General features: G+C 35.2%; 1 protein-coding gene across 1 annotated transcript in view; it reads left to right on the forward strand.

Annotated features, from left to right (window-relative positions):
- Positions 1 to 19,316, forward strand: part of LOC306670170 (netrin receptor UNC5C-like) — a 356,297-nt gene that overhangs the window by 181,601 nt on the left and 155,380 nt on the right. Inside the window, 1 exon segment of the mRNA XM_079154743.1 lies at positions 19,007 to 19,228. Within this exon segment, the coding sequence (XP_079010869.1) occupies positions 19,007 to 19,228 (222 nt within the window).

Here is a 19,316-nt window from a genome sequence, read left to right on the forward strand (position 1 = left end):
TCTTCTTTTGATGGCTCTTGTGTCTGGAGAGATGCTTCTGAGCCGCAAAAAATATGTATTTGCAATTGTAAATCTCTCTGTTGGTAAATGCCAGCAGATGGATTATAGCAAGAGGATTAAGGGCTAGATGTGTATGCACATGCTAAGCACCAACTCTAACACTGGGCAACATCTTGTTACATCATGAACTTTTTGACTAGATTTGATTTTTTATTCTAGTAAGAGATTTTGGCATATGAAACAATTTCTCAAGTCTTAAGAAGAGTTCAAGAAAGCAATGGGGACTTTAATTTTGTTGTCTTTGTTATTGTTGGATATACGAGGTAGAGTTCGTAAAGAAGTTTAGGCTAAAGGTTATAGTGACTCATCTCAGAATAAATTTTGGATAAGACATAATTTGTGAGTTAGTGGTTTCAAAATAAGAGATATTTTATTAATAGAAAATAATGCTTACCCTGACTTTATTTCCTAAAATGTTCTATACTTGTACCTTTCTCCCTTGAGAAGTAATTCCAGGACTTTGTGACATATCCCGATAGTGAATTGGTAGTACCTTCACTCCCGGATATTCCACAAACCAAATTTAATTTTCACTTTAAATGGGAAAAAATGCATTTGATCTTATAATTTTGATATTTTTCTTTTTTTTATTGTAAACAAATGGGATACATTTTGATTCTCTGTACATGGAGTAAAGGCATACCATTTGTGTAATCATAAATTTACACAAGGCAATGTTGTTTGATTATTCTGCCATTTTTCCCCCTTTCCCCCCACCCCACCCACCCCCCTCTTTTCCCTCTATACAGTCCTTCCTTCCTCCATTCTTGCCCCCCCTCCCTAACCCTAACCCTAAACCTAACCCTAACCCTAACGCTAACCCCTCCCACCCCGCATTATATGTCATCATCTGCTTATCATCGAGATCATTCATCCTTTGGTTTTTTGAGATTGGCTTATCTCACTTAGCATAATATTCTCCAATTTCATCCATTTGCCTGTGAATGCCATAATTTTATCATTCGTCATGGAGGAGTAATATTCCATTTTATATATATGACACAGTTTCTTTATCCATTCATCAATTGAAGGTCATGTAGTTTGGTTCCACAATCTGGCTATGGTGGATTGAGCAGCTATGAACATTGATGTGGCTGTATCTCTGTAGTATGCTGATTTTAAGTCCTTTGGGTATAGGCCAAGGAGTGGGATAGCTGGGTCAAATGGTGGTTCCATTCCAAGCTTTCTGAGGAATCTCCATACTGCTTTCCAGAGTGGTTGCACTAATTTGCAACCTCACCAGCAATGTATTAGTGTAGCTTTTTCCCCACATCCTCGCCAATACCTATTGTTGCTTGTGTTCTTGATAATTGCCATTCTAATTGGGGTGAGATGGAATCTTAGGGTAGTTTTGATTTGCATTTCTCTTATTACTAGAAATGCTGAACATTTTTTCATATATCTGTTGATTGCTTGTACATCTTCTTCTGTGAAGTGTCTGTTCATTTCCTTAGCCCACTTGTTGATTGGGTTGTTTGTATTCTTGGTGTAGAGTTTTTTGAGTTCTTTATAGATTCTGGAAATTAGTGCTCTATCTGCAGTATGAGTGGCAAAGATTTTCTCCCACTCTTTAGGCTCTCTCTTCACATTACTGATAGTTCCTTTGCTGAGAGAAAGCTTTTTAGTTTGAATCTATCCCAGTTGTTGATTCTTGCTTTTATTTCTTGTGCTATGGGAGTCCTGTTAAGGAAGTCTGATCCTAAGCCAACATGTTGAAGATTTGGACCTACTTTTTCTTCTATAAGATGAAGGGTCTCTGGTCTGATTCCGAGGTCCTTGATCCATTTTGAGTTGAGTTTTGTGAGGGTGAGAGATAGGCGTTAATTTCATTCTGTTGCATGTGGTTTTCCAGTTTTCCCAGCATCATTTGTTGAAGAGGCTATCTTTTCTCCATTGCATATTTTTGGCCCCTTTGTCTAGTATGAGAAAATGGTATTTATTTGGGTTTGTGTCCATGTCCTCTATTCTATACCATTGATCTACCTGTCCATTTTGGTACCAATACCATGCCGTTTTTGTTACTATTGCTTTGTAATAGAGTTGAAGATCTGGTATTGCGATACCCCCTGCTTCGCTCTTTCTACTGAGGATTGCTTTAGCTATTCTGGGTTTCTTATTCTTCCAGATGAATTTCATAATTGCTTGCTCTATTTCTGTAAGGTACATCATTGGGATTTTATTTGGAATTGCATTGAATCTGTATAGCACTTTTGGTAGTATGGCCATTTTGACAATATTAATTCTGCCTATCCGAGAACATGGGAGATCTTTCCATCTTCTAAGGTTTTCTTTAATTTCTTTCATTAGTGTTCTGTAGTTCTCATTGTAGAGGTCTTTCACCTCTTTTGTGAGATTGATTCCCAAGTATTTTATTTTTTTCGAGGCTATTGTGAATGGGGTAGTTTTCCTAACTTCTCTTTCTAAGGGTTCATCACTTATGTATAAAAATGCATTGGATTTATGAGCATTGATCTTGTACCCTGCTACTTTACTGAATTCACTTATGAGTTCTTAAAGTTTCCTGGTGGAATTTCCATGTTCCTCTAAATATATAATCATGTCATCAGCGAACAGGGATAGTTTGAGTTCTTCTTTTCCTATTCGTATCCCTTTAATTTCTTTGGTTTGTCTAATTGCTCTGGCTAGAGTTTCAAGGACGATGTTGAATAGAAGTGGTGAAAGAGGGCATTCCTGCCTTGTTCCAGTTTTTAGGGGGAATGCTTTCAGTTTTTCACCATTTAGAATGGTGAAACAAAACAAAACAAAAACAAAACAAGAACAAAAAAACTTGCTTCTCAGGAAATTCTTTAGAGCAGAAAAATCTTTGGGTACAAGTTTCTTGGTACAGGGCAGCTAACCCATAGATAATAAGCAAAATACTGCCTCATAGATAAACACTTGTGCTCAGATCTCTGAAAATGATCAGTCTTTCAGATAGTGCAGGTATTGTGACATACTTATCTTTTATGTTGTTTATGCTCAATAATTTTTCAAATGTATTGGTATACAGGGCATGTCCAGTTTTAACTCTATGTATATTAGAATTGATCTGGTTTAGAAGAGAGAAATAATAATCAATTGACATCTTAGCACACATTTGAGTGTTGAAAACAACACTTTTGAAAAGGGATAATCCAATAGAAATAGCATTATGAAATACAATCTTTAATGAAGATGTGTTTATCAGAGCAAAGGGGATTACTATCATTGTTTAGAAAATTTAGAATAATGTATTACTTAGAATGTTTTGTTTCACTTATGTTTTGTCTATGCCATAGTGTGTTTGATAAAGAATTTGAGAATGCTTAGAAAATTAAACACGCACACATATATACATACACTGAATAAGAAAAATCATTGAGGAATCTGGCAGGACAGGATACTGACCAAGGCACTGAAGAGAATTAATGAATGATATCATGACTGGTATATTCACAATGTGCTCCATGCCAGTGGGTCTAGGAATTAGTGAGATGGGTGATCTTGAACATGTAGTCAAGTGGCAAGTTTTACTATTTGGTAAATATGAATGTGAAGGTGTGTCAGGTTGCCATCAAAGCACTGCATTAAAGAACTTGCCCAAAGTGGTCCAAATACTATATATTACAATTGCTTCCCCAAAAAAGTGCGATTCCACACGGAAGTATATTAAGCCAATCGGCCCAAGCCCAGGGCTGAAGCTGCTTTTCTTTTGAAGGAGACAGGTGACCTGTTCTGAATTTGCCTCCTCAAGGGAAGCCAGAGGTGAGTATCCTTCACACATCACAGGGAGCTGTGGCTTTTACTCCATCAGAGAAGAGCTGTAGTCTAGTACTTTTTTGTAACTAAAGATACCTTGGCACTGTTTCAGAAGGGGCATTATGTCCAAGAAATTTTTTTTTCCTCTGTTTTGTGATGGAACAAAAGAGAAGCAAATCTTCTTTTATATAGTACATATTAATCACAATCAAAACACACAGATGCTGGCTTAATTTGGACATTAATTTATTTATAGTTTGAGTTTGCCACTTAAAATGAAGTATTGTCACTGAGGCAACAATGTCAAAGTATGTTGTTATAAATGACCTTTGAGTTGTAAAGACTCTACTTGTTTTGCCAAATCATTAATCTGATTTTCAGTGAATATCCTACTGCCAAAATATATCTGTAATCCTCAGATGCAGCCTTTTGTGCTTGCAGATACTTGATTTAATGGTGTCTTTACCCATTGATCACTAACAAATGATACTATAACCAAGCAAGACCAGTGTGATTTGAGTCGGTTTTGTGTCATGGTAAACCCGTGGTGCCAGCTGTCTGCCAGAAACTCCCCCTGAAAACTCAAATACAACAGGCAATAATCAGTTCATTAAAAAATAAAACAGCCAAGAACCATTATGGTGATTGAAAACACTTACTAGGGCAAGTGTTTCACTGCCTCTCCTACCAGCTGGCAGAGTTGTAGCGGGACTAAAGTTTTCCTATGTGACATTTACATAAGCTACAGTATGAATGATGCCCCCTAGAGTTGTGGTAGCTGATATCTCCACATTTTGTATAGTCCACACTTTTTACTCTTTGCAGCATATCCTATCACTATTTAATACATGTTCGTGACCCTACTTGCCATTAACCTCTGTCATCACTTGATTTATTTTCTTGATTTTGATGTTCTCAAGATCTGGAAGGGGCTATGGCATAGGAAGAATATTTTTTAAATTTCCTCATTGACTTAAATAAAAATGCAAATGTATTTTCAAAGTCAAAGATTTTAGGTTTTATGTTTAAAGAAGGAAAAACCTTCCAAAATTATTCATATCAGTAGGTCAGCTTAGTCTTTGTATTGTAATAGTTAGAAATCTTCTGGATACAAGAAGCGGAAATCAAATAGATTTAAGTCAAAAGAAAAGAATGCATTTATTGGTTCAGATAATGGAAAATTTTAGTGTTAGACCCATTTGGCTTCAGTCACAGTCAGATCCATTGCCCTGAATGATGACCTCAACAACACAGAGCTCTGTACAGCCTCCTTGCATTGCTTCCTGCAACTGCTCATTCCATTCCATGTCAAGATGGCCCCTGGCACACCCACTAGCAGGAGTCCTTCCAGTGGTCATCTTCTTTCCATGACAATAACATGCCAGAGTTCATTTTAATTACACTACCATGTGCTCATCCTGAACCAGTAATTGTGGTCATAGACTGGGAATGCTACCATGTGTGGAGGGGAAGTGAGTGGGGACCTGAACCTCTTGGCCTGAGATTCTGGGAGATGTTTCTGTTGCAAAACAAGAAATAGATGATGGGAAGAATAAAACGATCCCTGTCTATTCCATTATGCTCCATTTAACTAGTGTTAAACCTGATAGACTTCTCAGAGAAGATGTGTGTCATGATGACGTGGGTCTCTGACACTGAATCCAGTGTGAGTTTCTTTCTGTTCCCTCTCATTCATTCCTGGGTGATATCAGTTTGTAGGTAATTAGCAATATAAAGTTTTGTTGGTTGGTTTGTTTTAGGCCAAATAACATAGTCCTCTGAGCACACTGAAGGACCAGAGCAGCACACAGAAAAATTGAAATGAGAAGCATGAGATTTTTTTGAGTCTTTAGTTTAGTAGGATTCAGCGTGATTTTCAATTTATGAAAAATGGGAACTGATTTTTCTTGACAGTTCTTACAGGTAGGTCTTCCGGAAGGTTTGGCAGTGATTTTAACAGAAACAACCGAATTCCAATAACTGCTTTGTTTCTCTGCTCTCCTAACTATTGAAAGGATTTTCTTTGCTTTGTGGTTCTGGTTTTGGTGAGAGTGAAGTGGCACTTCGGCTTGATGGACTGGGTGTGTTTTAGAGAGTCACAGCATTCAATCTGCCAGCAGCCCACGCTGCACAGGAGACATTTTGATAAATGCTGCCTGATTCTGCATCCACATCTGTACAGAGCACCATGGCCTTAATGACCATGTTTTACTTAGTTTTGTTTACTCTGTAATTCATTTTTTGTGGCAGTCCATCCTGAAGGTTTGAAAGGATAATGATTTCATGAGAACTTGAGTTGAACCCAAGCAGAGGAAGAGGGAGTTAGGGGACCTGCCCTGGAATCAACCTGTTTATTGAAGTAGATTTGAAGGAAAACAGAGCATGAAAACAACAAATCAGCCTGACTTATCTAAGAGGAATGGATAAAATAGTCCCTGCAGGAGGAAACATGTAACCAAATCCAGTAGTTTATCACATCTTCATGAAACCTTGAAATAGCTCTATGAATTTATATTGTTTCCGAAAGACATGTGAGCCATGCTGTCTCATCCTGCCCCACCGTGAACCTTGAAATCAATCCATTGCTCTCAAACTTTGGGAAAATGATATGCTGCTAATGTCAATGAACTAGCTGCACTCACAGAATGTGTTTTCACTCCTTGAGTTCACTGAAGTGGAAGACAGAAAGGATAAGCCTCCCAGAAAATAACCACATATGCTCAAAGACCTGTATTATCTAGACACAAGCGCATTTCTGATAGAAGGCCTCCTTAACATGAGGAAGTTGTGTTACTCTTCTTTTTCACAAATCATTTGCTTCTTTGTATTTGCGAAGATGGCCAACTCCTATTTCTTTCTTGGTGGTTGAATAAAACAGGTAAAGGACAATAGATGGCATTCCAAGAAATCTACCTCCTCTAACACAAGAAACCACAGTTGAACCTCAGTGGCCCCATCTTGCCGCACAAATCACCCGCCTCTGCCTCAGTTCACATTAGTTTAGAACCATTGCTTTATATTAAAGCTCTTTCGAAAAAGTACATTATAGGTGAAAAAAAATGCAAGTAAAAACTTCTAGCCTATGAGTGACAGTGAAAGAAGATTAAATATTACAGATGAATTGCCCTGCTTAATTTAAATTTTTTTCCTTCTACGTTTTTGCAAACTGTCTCTGTGTGCTATTGTTTATTTGACAATAATTTTAACAATGCTCATACCCTACTCTGTGGAGTAGTAAACAATTTTCAGATTGGTTTTTCTGTGCTATTTGTTTCATTGTTCCTCTCTTTAGTTAGACAATGATTCGCTAAGTCTTTTGCTTTTAACTAACAAAATTGCTTTAATAAGCAATCGAAAGCAATTTTTATAAATATGTTGGTTGAATCAGAAAATAATGCAAACAAACAAGAAATAAGAACATATCGTAGAGCTCTCTGAAGAGACCAATAAATATAATATGTAGAGGCTCAGGGTATGACTCAGTGGTCAAGTGCATGCTTAATCTGCAGAAGGCCCTGCGTGCAATTTCCTCAACAAAAAATAAATAATTAAGAAAATACTATGAATAAACTTATATATTGAAAAACTAGCATTTGTGTATATCTCATTTTGACCTAGATAGCAAATAGATGTTAATATTTCCGTGAGAATCTCCACGTTTCTCCAAGACTATGTTTTGAACAATAGTCAAAGGAATTTTCTGTTTTATTAGCTCTGTAAACTTCAGCAAGTTAATTGACTTTTCTGTGCCAGTTTTTTTCATCTTTAGAATAGAGGTAATGATATTACCTATGGTGCTGTTATGAGAATTAAATGAAGGAATATGTCTGAAGTCCTTAGGGGGGTACCTGGCAATTTGTGTTATTCTTTTTGTTTTGATATTGCTGCTAAACATAGCACTATAAGAGAATTGGCTTCTTAAATAAAAGTTAAGACTGTAGGAGACAATGCCCTGTTATATCTAAAGAAGTCATGCTCACAAAGCCAAGAGGCTATAGATTCTTTTTCTACCTCTTTGATTAAACACATGGATAATCTTGGGAAACACGCACACTTTCAAAACCTGAGTTTTCATCTATGAAAAACAAATAACTTTAGAAAGTCACATCCTACAGTAGCTGAAAAATGAAGAGATGGGATTATTAAATAAACAGAAAAAAATTCTCCATAAAGAAAACTACTGCCAGGTGCGGAGGCACACACCTATAATCCCAGCAGCTTGGGAGCCTGAAGCAGAAGGGTCACGAGTTCAAAGCCAGCCTCAGTAACTTAGCAAGATCCTAAGCAACTCAGTGAGACCCTGTCTCTAAATAAAATACAGAAAAACTCTGGGGATGTGGCTCAGTGGTTAAGCGCCCCTGGGTTCAATTCCTGGTACCAAAAAAAAAAAGAAAGAAAGAAAGAAAATGAAAGATGAAAAGAAAAAGAAAAGAAAAGAAAACTACTCTCACATTTAAACAGTGTATGTAGCACTGACTAAACTGAGCAAGCATATTTCTGGCTTTAGCAAGGCATGCAGGAGACTATCACTAAATCTTATTCCATGTTTTATCTCAGAGCTGAAGATCCTAGACCAACAAAAGAAATTTTATACCTTTACACTTTTAAACAAATAAAAACACTATTTTCCTTTTATTTGTAAAATGTGGAAGTATATATAAAGCAATTGACAACTTAGCAAGTTTTCATTTTATCTCAACTGACATATACTTCATCAGTACCATCTTCTCAGAATTAATTCCTTATTTCCTTCGATCTACATTTCTGTCTTTTCATAAATAGATAACAACGTTAAAAATGTTGCTTAATTTTGAGGTCCAGTAAGATTTCTCAAACACAGTTACTGGGGAACAATTTAACTGTACCAGTTAGTTCTTTTTTCATTTTTTGATGTAGAATTTAATTAGAACCCAAATAAAACTATCTTTAAATATTAAATCTTAAAGGTTTAACTGCCTTTAAGTAAAACCAGAGTCCTTAGAACTTTTTGTTTACCTGCAAACGTCTAGAAATAACAATTTCATGGGTGCCAAAGCATTTGTTATATATCAAAATCCTATTACTTATCTGAAGCATCAAAGGTAGATTTAAGTCTCGAAGGATTTTTTTATCTTATAAAAATAGCTCACCTCTTTCAACTTCATGTAAAGATGGCAGGCTAGGCTGAAGTGACAAAGAATGCCTGGAGGGGAACTTTGAATGAATAACTTTGAAGGAAACTATTTTCACCAAAGACTTGTCCAGATTTAATTAGTTATGGGGGTTAAAGGGAAGGAGAAAAGGCCAGAAGCCTGAAGGGGTTTCAGGAATAAAGTGTCAAGGAGAAGTGAGGCCTCACGTGGAGAAGGAAGTGTTGCTGCTTGAAGCTTTAATAATTTTGTGACCTAGTGTCAAGCGTCCTGATTTCCAGTGGCAGGGGAGGCGAAAATGTGAAACATTAACTAGCCCTGCCCTTTGCTGGAGGGGATCCATACCCTTAACATCCTCCTCAGTATATTGGGTAAGCTAACCTTCACAACAATACATTTTGGGAAAATGTCATTTGTTCCATGGAGAAGGATAAGATGTGAAGGTATTGGTTCATCTCGACATCCTCGCTCAATCCCCAGAATTAATCCTCCTCACAGAGACATGAAATATGAATTTATATCACATGAAACATGGAAACCATGATTTTAAAAAAGGAAACACACATAGATCCACAATTCAACTATTAGAGGTAAAGAAAACAATGACATTAATAAAGGTTGCAATGCTGTTTAATTTTATTATAAAACATCTGAGGAAATTTCTGTCATGTAACAATTACCAAAACCATGAATGTGTACTGTTGCTTTCTTTTAAATATTAGATGATGTAAATGTATACCAAACTTTGTAGGACAGTGCTTAGTATCTATCAGATTGATGAGAGCAGCAACTTGCTTATTAGGTGATGATTCCAGGAAGGCAGAGAATGTGCCATAAAAGCAGTAGCCAAAGTATAAGTAACATGCTCAGTATGATCCCTCATATATTGGTAATGCTATGTGTGTATTCATACACATTTATACACATGCTTGAACTCGATTTTTAAATTTATTTTTATTTTCACAGACTGCATTTTGAGTCATTGTACACAAATGGGGTACAGCTTTTTGTTTCTATAGTTGTACACAATATAGATTCATATTATTCATATAATCATACGCGTACATCGGGTAATGATGTCTGTCTCATTCCACCATCTTTCATACCCCTGCCCCCTCCCGGGAGAGGGAAATGAACTTCTTATTGTAGATATTTAGCTACTGAAATATCTTAGTGTTACAATTTTAAACAAAGAAAAAGTAATAGTATTAAAGAAAGCAATAGTTCATAGGTTAGTTCAAAATTAAGGAAGGCAGCAAATAAACTATCAGGTAGATTGGAAGCAGGGATTGGGGGTACAATGATATGCAAGTTTCCAATTAGAGATGAGTTGTAATGCTGACATGATAATGCTGACAAGCTTGATTTGTCTTCTAGGAAGGTGGAGCTATAGGAATTTAAACAGCGTAATCTAAGATCTTGCCTTTAGACTGGAGGCAAAGAACACCAGTTATAACACTTTAAAGATGTTCTGGCAGAAAAAACAAAAACAACAACAAAAAAAAAAAAAAAAAAAAACCAAAAACAAGCAAAAAAAAAAAAAAAGTTGGTGGCAATAGAAAAAGAAACAGCAAAAGAGAAATCTAAAGGCTATGCCTATTCTTTAATGAAAAGTACTTGCTGGGTTTTTTTTTTTTTTTTTTTTTAAATGTTGAAAGTGAGAGAGAGGAAAGAACCAGAGATAATTCTTAGATTTTTAGTTTGGGACAATCCTATGAGAGTCCAGGATTTTGCAATTTTGAACTTTCCTGTGTTCATAAACTTTAATCTGTACTTATAGATTATTGTATTTTCAGGTATATTCGGGAATGCTGATACTAGTGATGTGGTACAGGTGGAATTGAGAGAAGGAAGTCTAGGGCAACTCAAATCACTCTCAAGACTTCTAATTGAAATAAAAATGATAAGGACCTCATTTAGACTGTAAGAACCATCTTATAGTCAGAATGGGGAGCCAGTTAAAACTTGAATTTTAGAAGGAGGATGAGTGTCTGATTGAGGCTGAGGTTACAGCGCTGAACAAAATGGACAGACGGATACCATCATACTTGAAAGAAAATACACAACTAACTAGTAAGAAACTCACTTGAGCTGATGATGAAAGATAAGAAGAAATCAAAAAGGGTGATGAGTTCTTGGACGGAGGTATCGACCTAAGATTGGAGGGTGAACGATCTCTTTTTTCCAGGAGACACCTTGAATTGAAACCCAGATGGCAAGAAGGAAAAGGAATAACTTTCCTAGAGAATGAAGGGCAAGTGCAAATGCCCCCAGGCTGAGACTGAGTTAAAAGATGCAAATAACAGGCTGGCTGTCTCCAGCAAAATGATACAAGGACAGGAGGATCAGAAAAGAGACCTAGGGGCTGGCAGAAATATCAAATCAGGCAGTCCTTATTGGCTTTGGAAAAAGGTCTGATTTCACTCTCAGTCAATGCAAAGGCATCCAAGAGTTTTCAGAAGCAGGGGAATGGAGTGGAAGACCATGTGTGTGACATGATCTGATAATTGAAGCCACCGTTGTGATGAGATGCCCAAGGGAGAGACTGAAGGACAAACCTTGGAACATAGCAAACTGTATTCAGGCAGCAAAGAAGAAAGAGAAAGGTCGAAGAGGTAGGATAGGAAGCAATATAGAGCTAATCATAGTCCCCAAGAGAGGAGGAAGTTTCCAAAAGAAGAGAGTGGTGCAATGAAGTCAGGTGTCAGATGAAGCCAAAAGGTTGAAGAAACACTATAATCATGGATGGGTATTGTATTATTTGCTACTCAGTTAACTTTAGATTCAACTTTGATTATTTAGCGAGGGAATACATTTAGCCTGAGACTGTGCACATCTCATGATAGGTGGCGTTAAAACTTGCATAGAAAGTAGGTATAATTTTTTTAACATTAGAACTGGATCCATACTTAGAAGCACTAAAGATATACAACAGAATATACATATTCCTGTTCTATTTTGTAGAAAGATCACTTAATTAATTCCTGTGCACTTCTATTTCATTCTATGAAACGACTTTAGAAACAGTACAAATTAGGAGGAAAATTAAATACTTTGAAGTCAATGCCAGAGAGTGGACTAGATAATGGTTGTGCTCAACTGAATAAGTTAAGCATTACCCTTCACCCTTGAACTTGCTATCTAATAGAGAATAAATGTGAACAAGGAAAGAGCAGCAAGCAGTGGGAAAAGAGAGCGAAGCTTAGGTCCAGGACGGTCTTCACAGGATGGCTGTTTAAAACCTTATCTGAAGAATACGTCAGTTACTAAGGAGGAGCAGGGTGAACGTGGGGGAGAGGCTGATGATGTCAGCTGGTCAGGCTACAGTTTCCAGTAGCTCATTCAAATCGTAATCCAGGTTATAATTTCTCAGGGAAGCTTCATTTCTTATTTTGAGGGTTTTCAACTGATTGAAGGAAGAACACACATGTTGTCTAGGGTAATCTCCCTTACTTAAGGTCACTAATTATGGATTTAAGCACATTCACAAATACCCTTCAGAGCACTACCTGGATTAATGTTTTATTGAATACCTGGGAACTGTAGCCTGGCCAGGTTGACACATAATATTGCCTATCATGTGAATATATTATAATATTGAATGTTAAAAATTTTATTAGACTCTTCTATCTGTCATTCTTACTAAATAGAAAGGGCCATCAATAAGTTGATATTGTCTTATTTATCTGCAATAATTATTTAATTTTCATAATATTATTCCTTGTGCTTTTTATTTATTCTTTTACTTTCTGAGGTTCATAATAATAGTACAGGATTTGTAACTGTAGCCATTAATAAGGAATAATAAAATGGCAGAACTTTTCCATAATTCACTATGTAAGTCTTTAAACGTATTAGCAAACCTTTCTGATTTCTTAAAATTAAGTGCTTAAAAATGAAAGTCAAGTACTAATGGATTATAAATTAATTATAAGCTTGATATTTATATAACACACAAATTTATATTATAAATTCAGATTTTCATTAATTTATTATCTTCTGTTGCATGATTTCTTTTTGTAAGTAAAAGACTTATTTCATTAAAAGATAAAGTATAACTTCAGCCACAGCAGCTGAGACAGTCCTAGCATACAGAGGGTGATCAACAAATATTGATGTTTGAACAAAGTGTGGAGAGTAAACTATGTTAGCTCAAGGTCAGAGGTCTCAGAAATGAGGAAATTAGGACAATGGGAAATGAAAGAAAGAAGAGATAAATCCAGGCAGTATTAAATAAAAGCTATATATTTACAAGTAACTTGGGCTGTTAAACACAGCTTTCATAGAGACATGGAGACATTGAATAATGTTTAATGCAGTCAGGATTATTGATTTTGGAAGACTGAATTTAGTGAAGAAACCTATAGTGGTTGTTGTAGGCTGAAACATTGGTTGCACATGGGAATCATTTTATTTCTCTCTTAATTTGAATAAAATCTCAAAAATACATTTAAAAGCATAAATCATCAACAATGTAGGATTTAAAAAAAAATCTTCAAATAAAAGGTAAAAAAATAACCCCTACTTCTTCTCCCCAGAAGGGATAACAACTAATATTTGTATGTATCACCTTCAGCACCTCACCCTCCATATCCTGTGATTTGTTGGTAGTCACCTACGCACACACACATTCTCTGTGTGTGTCATTCTTTCTTAATAAAAAAGACATAATTATATCAAAAGTGGCCCCAAATCTGCTTTATTTACTTAGTAAATAATGGAGGTTCTTTGAGATCAAGACATACAAATCTGCCTCCTTCAGATTATTTAAGCATCCTTAGGTGATGTACACCTGTAATCCCAGCAACTCAGGAGGCTGAGGCAGGAGGATCCTGAGTTCAAAACCAACCTTAGCAACTTAGTGAGTCCCTGAGCAACTCAGAAAGACTCTGTCTCTAAATAAAATATAAAAAAAGGGTGGGGAATGTGGCTCAGTGTTTAAGTGCCCCTGGGTTCAATCCCTGGTACCAAAAGAAAAAAATTATTTAACCATTCCTTGTTGAAGATCAATTGCCTCTGTCTCATTCAAATAATTTCTCCTGCCTTTTGTTGTAATGTATCATGTGTTTTTCAATAAGTAAAGTTGTAGTGAACATCTTTGTACCTATACATTTGATGTAATGTCATTTTGTCTATAATGTGGATTCTAAGAAGTAAGACAGCCAGTTGGGAAAAATGCAGAGATTTAATTATTACTTAAATTGTCAGTTTCTCTCTACTAGTATACCCATTTATATTCTAGCCAGCATATGCAAAAGCACATTTTCTTATCATCCAATATTTTAAGTTAATCTGTTATGGAAAAGAAACTTATCATCTTGTTTTACGTTACATTTACTAATTTATTTGAAAAAAAAAACTGAAGTGTTTTTGAAAATTTTCTCTCTAAGAACACAGTACTACTATGTGGCAGAAGTAAAGATGGTAGTCAGGAGAACTGGAGGATTCTATATTAGTAAAAGTCAGAGGTCATGGGGGCCTAGGGATATATAGTTCAGTGGTAGAGTGTCTGCGGAGCACACATGAAGCCCTGGGTTCCATCCCCAGTACAGGAAAATAAAAAAAAAAAAAAAAAGATGTCTATTCCAGAGCAACATGTTAACTTTATATCACTAGGTTATAGATGGTGGTAATGGATAATATACAGGCATGATGTGGCAAATATTCCTTTAAAAGCAAAAAATAAAGATTTTTCCTTTGAAGCTAGAAATCATTCAGTACTTCAAAATTTTGCAATACATTTAAGGAGGCATTATATATTCAACTACTTGATTTTAAATGATGAATTTAGTAATATGTTTCTTGAAATATAGACCATAGTCTTTGTCTTCCAAAGGATATTTTAATCAAAATATTAAAAATAAGCTGAGTCTCATTCAAATAGTTAATTCCAGCTGCCTTTTGTGGTAATATATCATGAATTATCTCTCTGATGAATGGGTAGCCAAATGCAGATAAAATTAGCTTTGCAGTCATTCATTTTAAATTGCTCTTGAATCATTTGGAAGTAAATTCCATTTCAGAAGAATACGCTTCAAGTCTCAGACAAAGAGATAATGGTCCTATATTTTATGATATAAGCAATAATAGTTTAAGTCTTATGATTCAGAAATATAGAAACTTATGTATTAAGTTGATGAAAATTAAAGCTTGATATATAGCAATAAAACCAGCAACCTAAAGCTTCCTAGATTGATGTTCGTAGCATAATATTTTCCTGTCAAGAATTAGGTGGAATGAAAGTCTATAAAAATAATACATGGAGCAAAGCTTTCTCTTCTTGTATATAAATGAAAAATCAAATGCCCGTATGAGATAACAGAAAAGGAAATACTGGGATTTACTGATATCAAGATAAGAATGGCACTACTGTTGCACTGTCATTATTAAGTAATAGTGGAAAGTGAAAAAATAAGTCAAATGGTAGAGGATATCAAACTGCATAATAATGTGACATCTCCATCAAAGTAAATTATAGCATTGAGTTGATACTGAATTCAATGTACAGAAAGAACCAAAGCAACTTTGGAGATTTTCCTTTGTTAGCTTGAATGAACTACATGTAGAAGACTTTTTAAGCAATTTTATTATTGAAATCATTTTGCCCAAATAGAGCAATGCAATCAATATCAGCAGCAGAGATACACATTTTTATAAAATAAAATAATTTAGGGTAACTGTAAGATGTCACTAGAAATAAGTTCACAGTCTGAAGTTGCTGTTTGCAAATTGAGTTCCTATTGTCACGCTGATATCCCTTCTTCAGATATTTATATTAAGAAATAAAGTGGTAAGAAGATTCACTCACTGATCTCCCTGTGGAGAAAATCAAAATTGTTCTTTTATAGCTTCAAATTTTGCAGCATGACCTTAATAGTCTCAGAAAGCTGGTTTGCTTGTATAGTAAAATGAATTGCTAGGAACTGATCTCAGTAAATAGTCTATCAGCTCTAGGTAGAATCTCAAATGTTCTGAGTGCCATGTATTTAATAGTCCTCTAGTGGCCCTGGAAGAATCAGCCTCAGCATGGCAGGGATTACTTGTTTGGATCATGACCATGGTTAAGCACTGGAGTACATCCACAGGAGAAGGCCAGGAGTGGATCAAATCACACACCTTCATGTATAGCCTGTTGCAAATAACACTTGCTCAGAGAACTGATTGGAGCTTGAGCTTCTCCATCTGTAAAACCATGTCTTCTACAAAATAACTAATTACCATAAAAAAAAGCTTGGAAACACAAAATAAGTTCCAAAACGATAGCCTGTGAGTCCATTTGTATTTTGTCTATTTATCCCACTATCCATATCTACTAACTCACTGTCTTGAATATTCTTTACTAATGTTATTCCTATAACTGAAATTGAGTACTACAAGTGACATGCCATATTGCCTAATGTGACTTAATCCAAGGCTGAAGTTTATTGTATAAATTTTATAGGAAATATTAATAAACTATCATGCTATTACTGGCTAAAGCAGCTCTCTACAGCAACATTAAGAGATGGGTTCTGCCGAAACTTGAATGATATATATAAAAAATTTGATTTGTCTCCTGAAGACAAATCATTTCTAATGATAAAAAAAATCATTTTTAATAACTTTTAAGTGTTAAAAAGTGTTTTGGAAAATCAGTACTGTGTGAAGCCTCAAACCAAGTCATGGATTTATTTTTCTTTGTTACAATCATCTTATCTTAAAACTAAAATTAAGAAAATGCAAAGTTAGTTGATTGTATTTTTATAATGATATTATTGAATCTTTATTTTTTCCCATCACCTTTAACAGAGCCTCTTTTTACTTGAAAATATATGTGTGACTTTTTATCTTCATTAATCTTCTCAGTAATTTCAAGTAAAATAAAAAGATACAAGTTTTAACAGGGGAGGGTTATTAATTTTTAGTGTCTTTATAAAGTCTATAGAATGTGAACATTTAAATACTTTGCTATATTATTGAATAAAGTAATGTAATGTATGATCATCTTGTATCTTATAATTCCTTTTAAAGGAATAAGTCTCATTTAAAACCATGGTCGAAAGTCTTTTTATAGTTTGCATACTTACATGAAGATATAATGCTTAAATGCTTTCACATGTTTTGTATATACAAATATATATTAACAGTAAAAAAAATGGATAAAATCTAGTTTGCCATTTTCCTTCATGAATAATAATTAAAAACAATAGTCAACCTGCAGAATTTGAGTCTTATATTTTGCGGAACTTTATTGATTATCAGCCCTGTCAGTCATCATGCACAACAGTAAGTGCTTTAGCTGATAGGGCTGGAAGCCTGGATAGGGCCTTCAGGACAACGGTTTGTGGTGATGGAATCGTCAATAACTCAGTACCTCATCCCTTTGCCTTTCTGAGCTGTGTTTATTTAAGCAGTCTTGAGTGTTCCTGCATATTGACTAAAGGAGCTTGAATAGATAGAAACAAGGTTATTCTTTAGTAAGCTGACAGTTTGGGTCCTTGTTGTTCAACAATGGAAAAACAGGAAATGATGCCCTACCAGAAGAAAGACAATTAAGGAGGTAAAGTAAGAAAGAAAGTGCGCTACAGGAAACATCATTTACATGCCAGAATCAGGAACTAACAATTATATAGCTGCTTGGAAAACTAGTTTTGCCCATGATGCAAGTGAAGTCAATTTTTACTACGAAACAGATTGGTAGACATGGATGTCATTACTCTTTGACAGCCATCCCATGATCTAGATGAAAAATGTCCCCAGGCAGGTTTCTTAGTAGACAGATGTCCACTTCACCAATGGCCATATCCCAAAATGGGGCAACAACTGAAAGGGGAGAAAAAAAATAAAAGAGTCTCAAGGTAATATCTAAGCAACCAGTCTTTAAGTACTATAAGTATATTCTGTCTTTGCTACTGAATATATGCAGTGTTAAGGAACTTGTAAACTTTAAAATTTTGATCTGAGAGTTTTGTCTCTCTATAGATTAGCATGTTTAGGAAACTAAAAATAGTTTCACATTCTTCTCTATTTCTTAAAATAAAATTAAAATAAAATAATTTTTTTAAAAATAAAATAAAATTTTTTATTTTCTTTAAAAAAAACAATTATCAAGCTTTATTAATTATAGTGTATTGAAAAGATTCCTTTTACCTTGACTTTAGTGAAATGTGATAGATTTTATAAAAAGTCTCATGATTTTTTTATTTAGAATCATGCAGAATCCAAGTTAAAATAAAAAACCTCAAAGTGAATAAATCTCAAGTGGTTTTTAAGTTGTGTTTATTCAAGTTGTTGGAACATCAGGGCAGGAGCAATCTGTTTGATAATTTTCAATGCTATAAAAATGAGTGTTGTTCTTCATAAAAATGCTCAGTAATCCAATGAGACTAGATTTTCCCAGTTACATAACACCATATAAGTTCTGAAGTACAATTTAAAAATAAGACCAAAAAGCATTTCTAGACTCTAGGCTGTTACTGTTTGGCTCTACTGTTACTGATGTGATGTTATCATTGATATTTCTAATGCTTTGCATAGTTCTAACTTAAATAAATCTATTTTGACTGAATAAAGTTTCACACTATGGAATTTTTTGAAAACAGTGATAAACTTAAGTCTGAATTTAAGATCCTTAATTCATGTTTCTAGTATGTCTACTCAGCTCCTTGCAAAGGGTTTAAGGTTTATATCTGAGCCTTATGCTTTGCAAACAAATTTTTCTAATGAAGTTGCTTTAGCTTTTTTCAGTTCTCATTGAGAGTAATACTGTGTACTGGAAAGTGCAGTAATATATTGGGAAGATCATAGTGTTTGTGTAAGACAGCCCTGAATCCCAATTCCAGTTCTGCTTGTTACTGTCTGCTAGTTACTGTCTGTGTCTGTGGGGAAACATGTTTATTCTCACTGATGTTGTGTTTTGCCATGAGAATAATAATCCAGCTCCTTAATTGAGCATCTAGTCAATAGACCTAACATACTGCTTGGCACTTAGTAGACAATCAAATCATGTAATTATTTATAAGTCACTATTTAAAAATGAATAGCAAGTAAAAGACAGGTTATCTAAATGTTTTGACTATTTTCCACTTTCTTTCTATCAGACGACGACTTTTTTCATGAACTCCCAGAAACGTTTCCATCTGATCCACCTGAGCCTCTGCCACATTTCCTCATTGAGCCAGAAGAAGCTTATATTGTGAAGAATAAGCCTGTGAACCTGTATTGCAAGGCCAGCCCTGCCACCCAGATCTACTTCAAGTGCAATAGTGAGTGGGTTCACCAGAAGGATCACATAGTAGATGAGAGAGTGGACGAAACCTCTGGTGAGTGTTCACTGGCATTTGGACAGCAGTTCAAGATCCCACGTTGGCCTGTTGTCATACCATTATTTCAGTTAGTGAAACAAACAAA

This window comes from Sciurus vulgaris (genome assembly GCF_902686455.1).
Source record: "Sciurus vulgaris genome assembly, chromosome: 9".
In the NCBI taxonomy this organism is placed as follows: domain Eukaryota; kingdom Metazoa; phylum Chordata; class Mammalia; order Rodentia; family Sciuridae; genus Sciurus; species Sciurus vulgaris.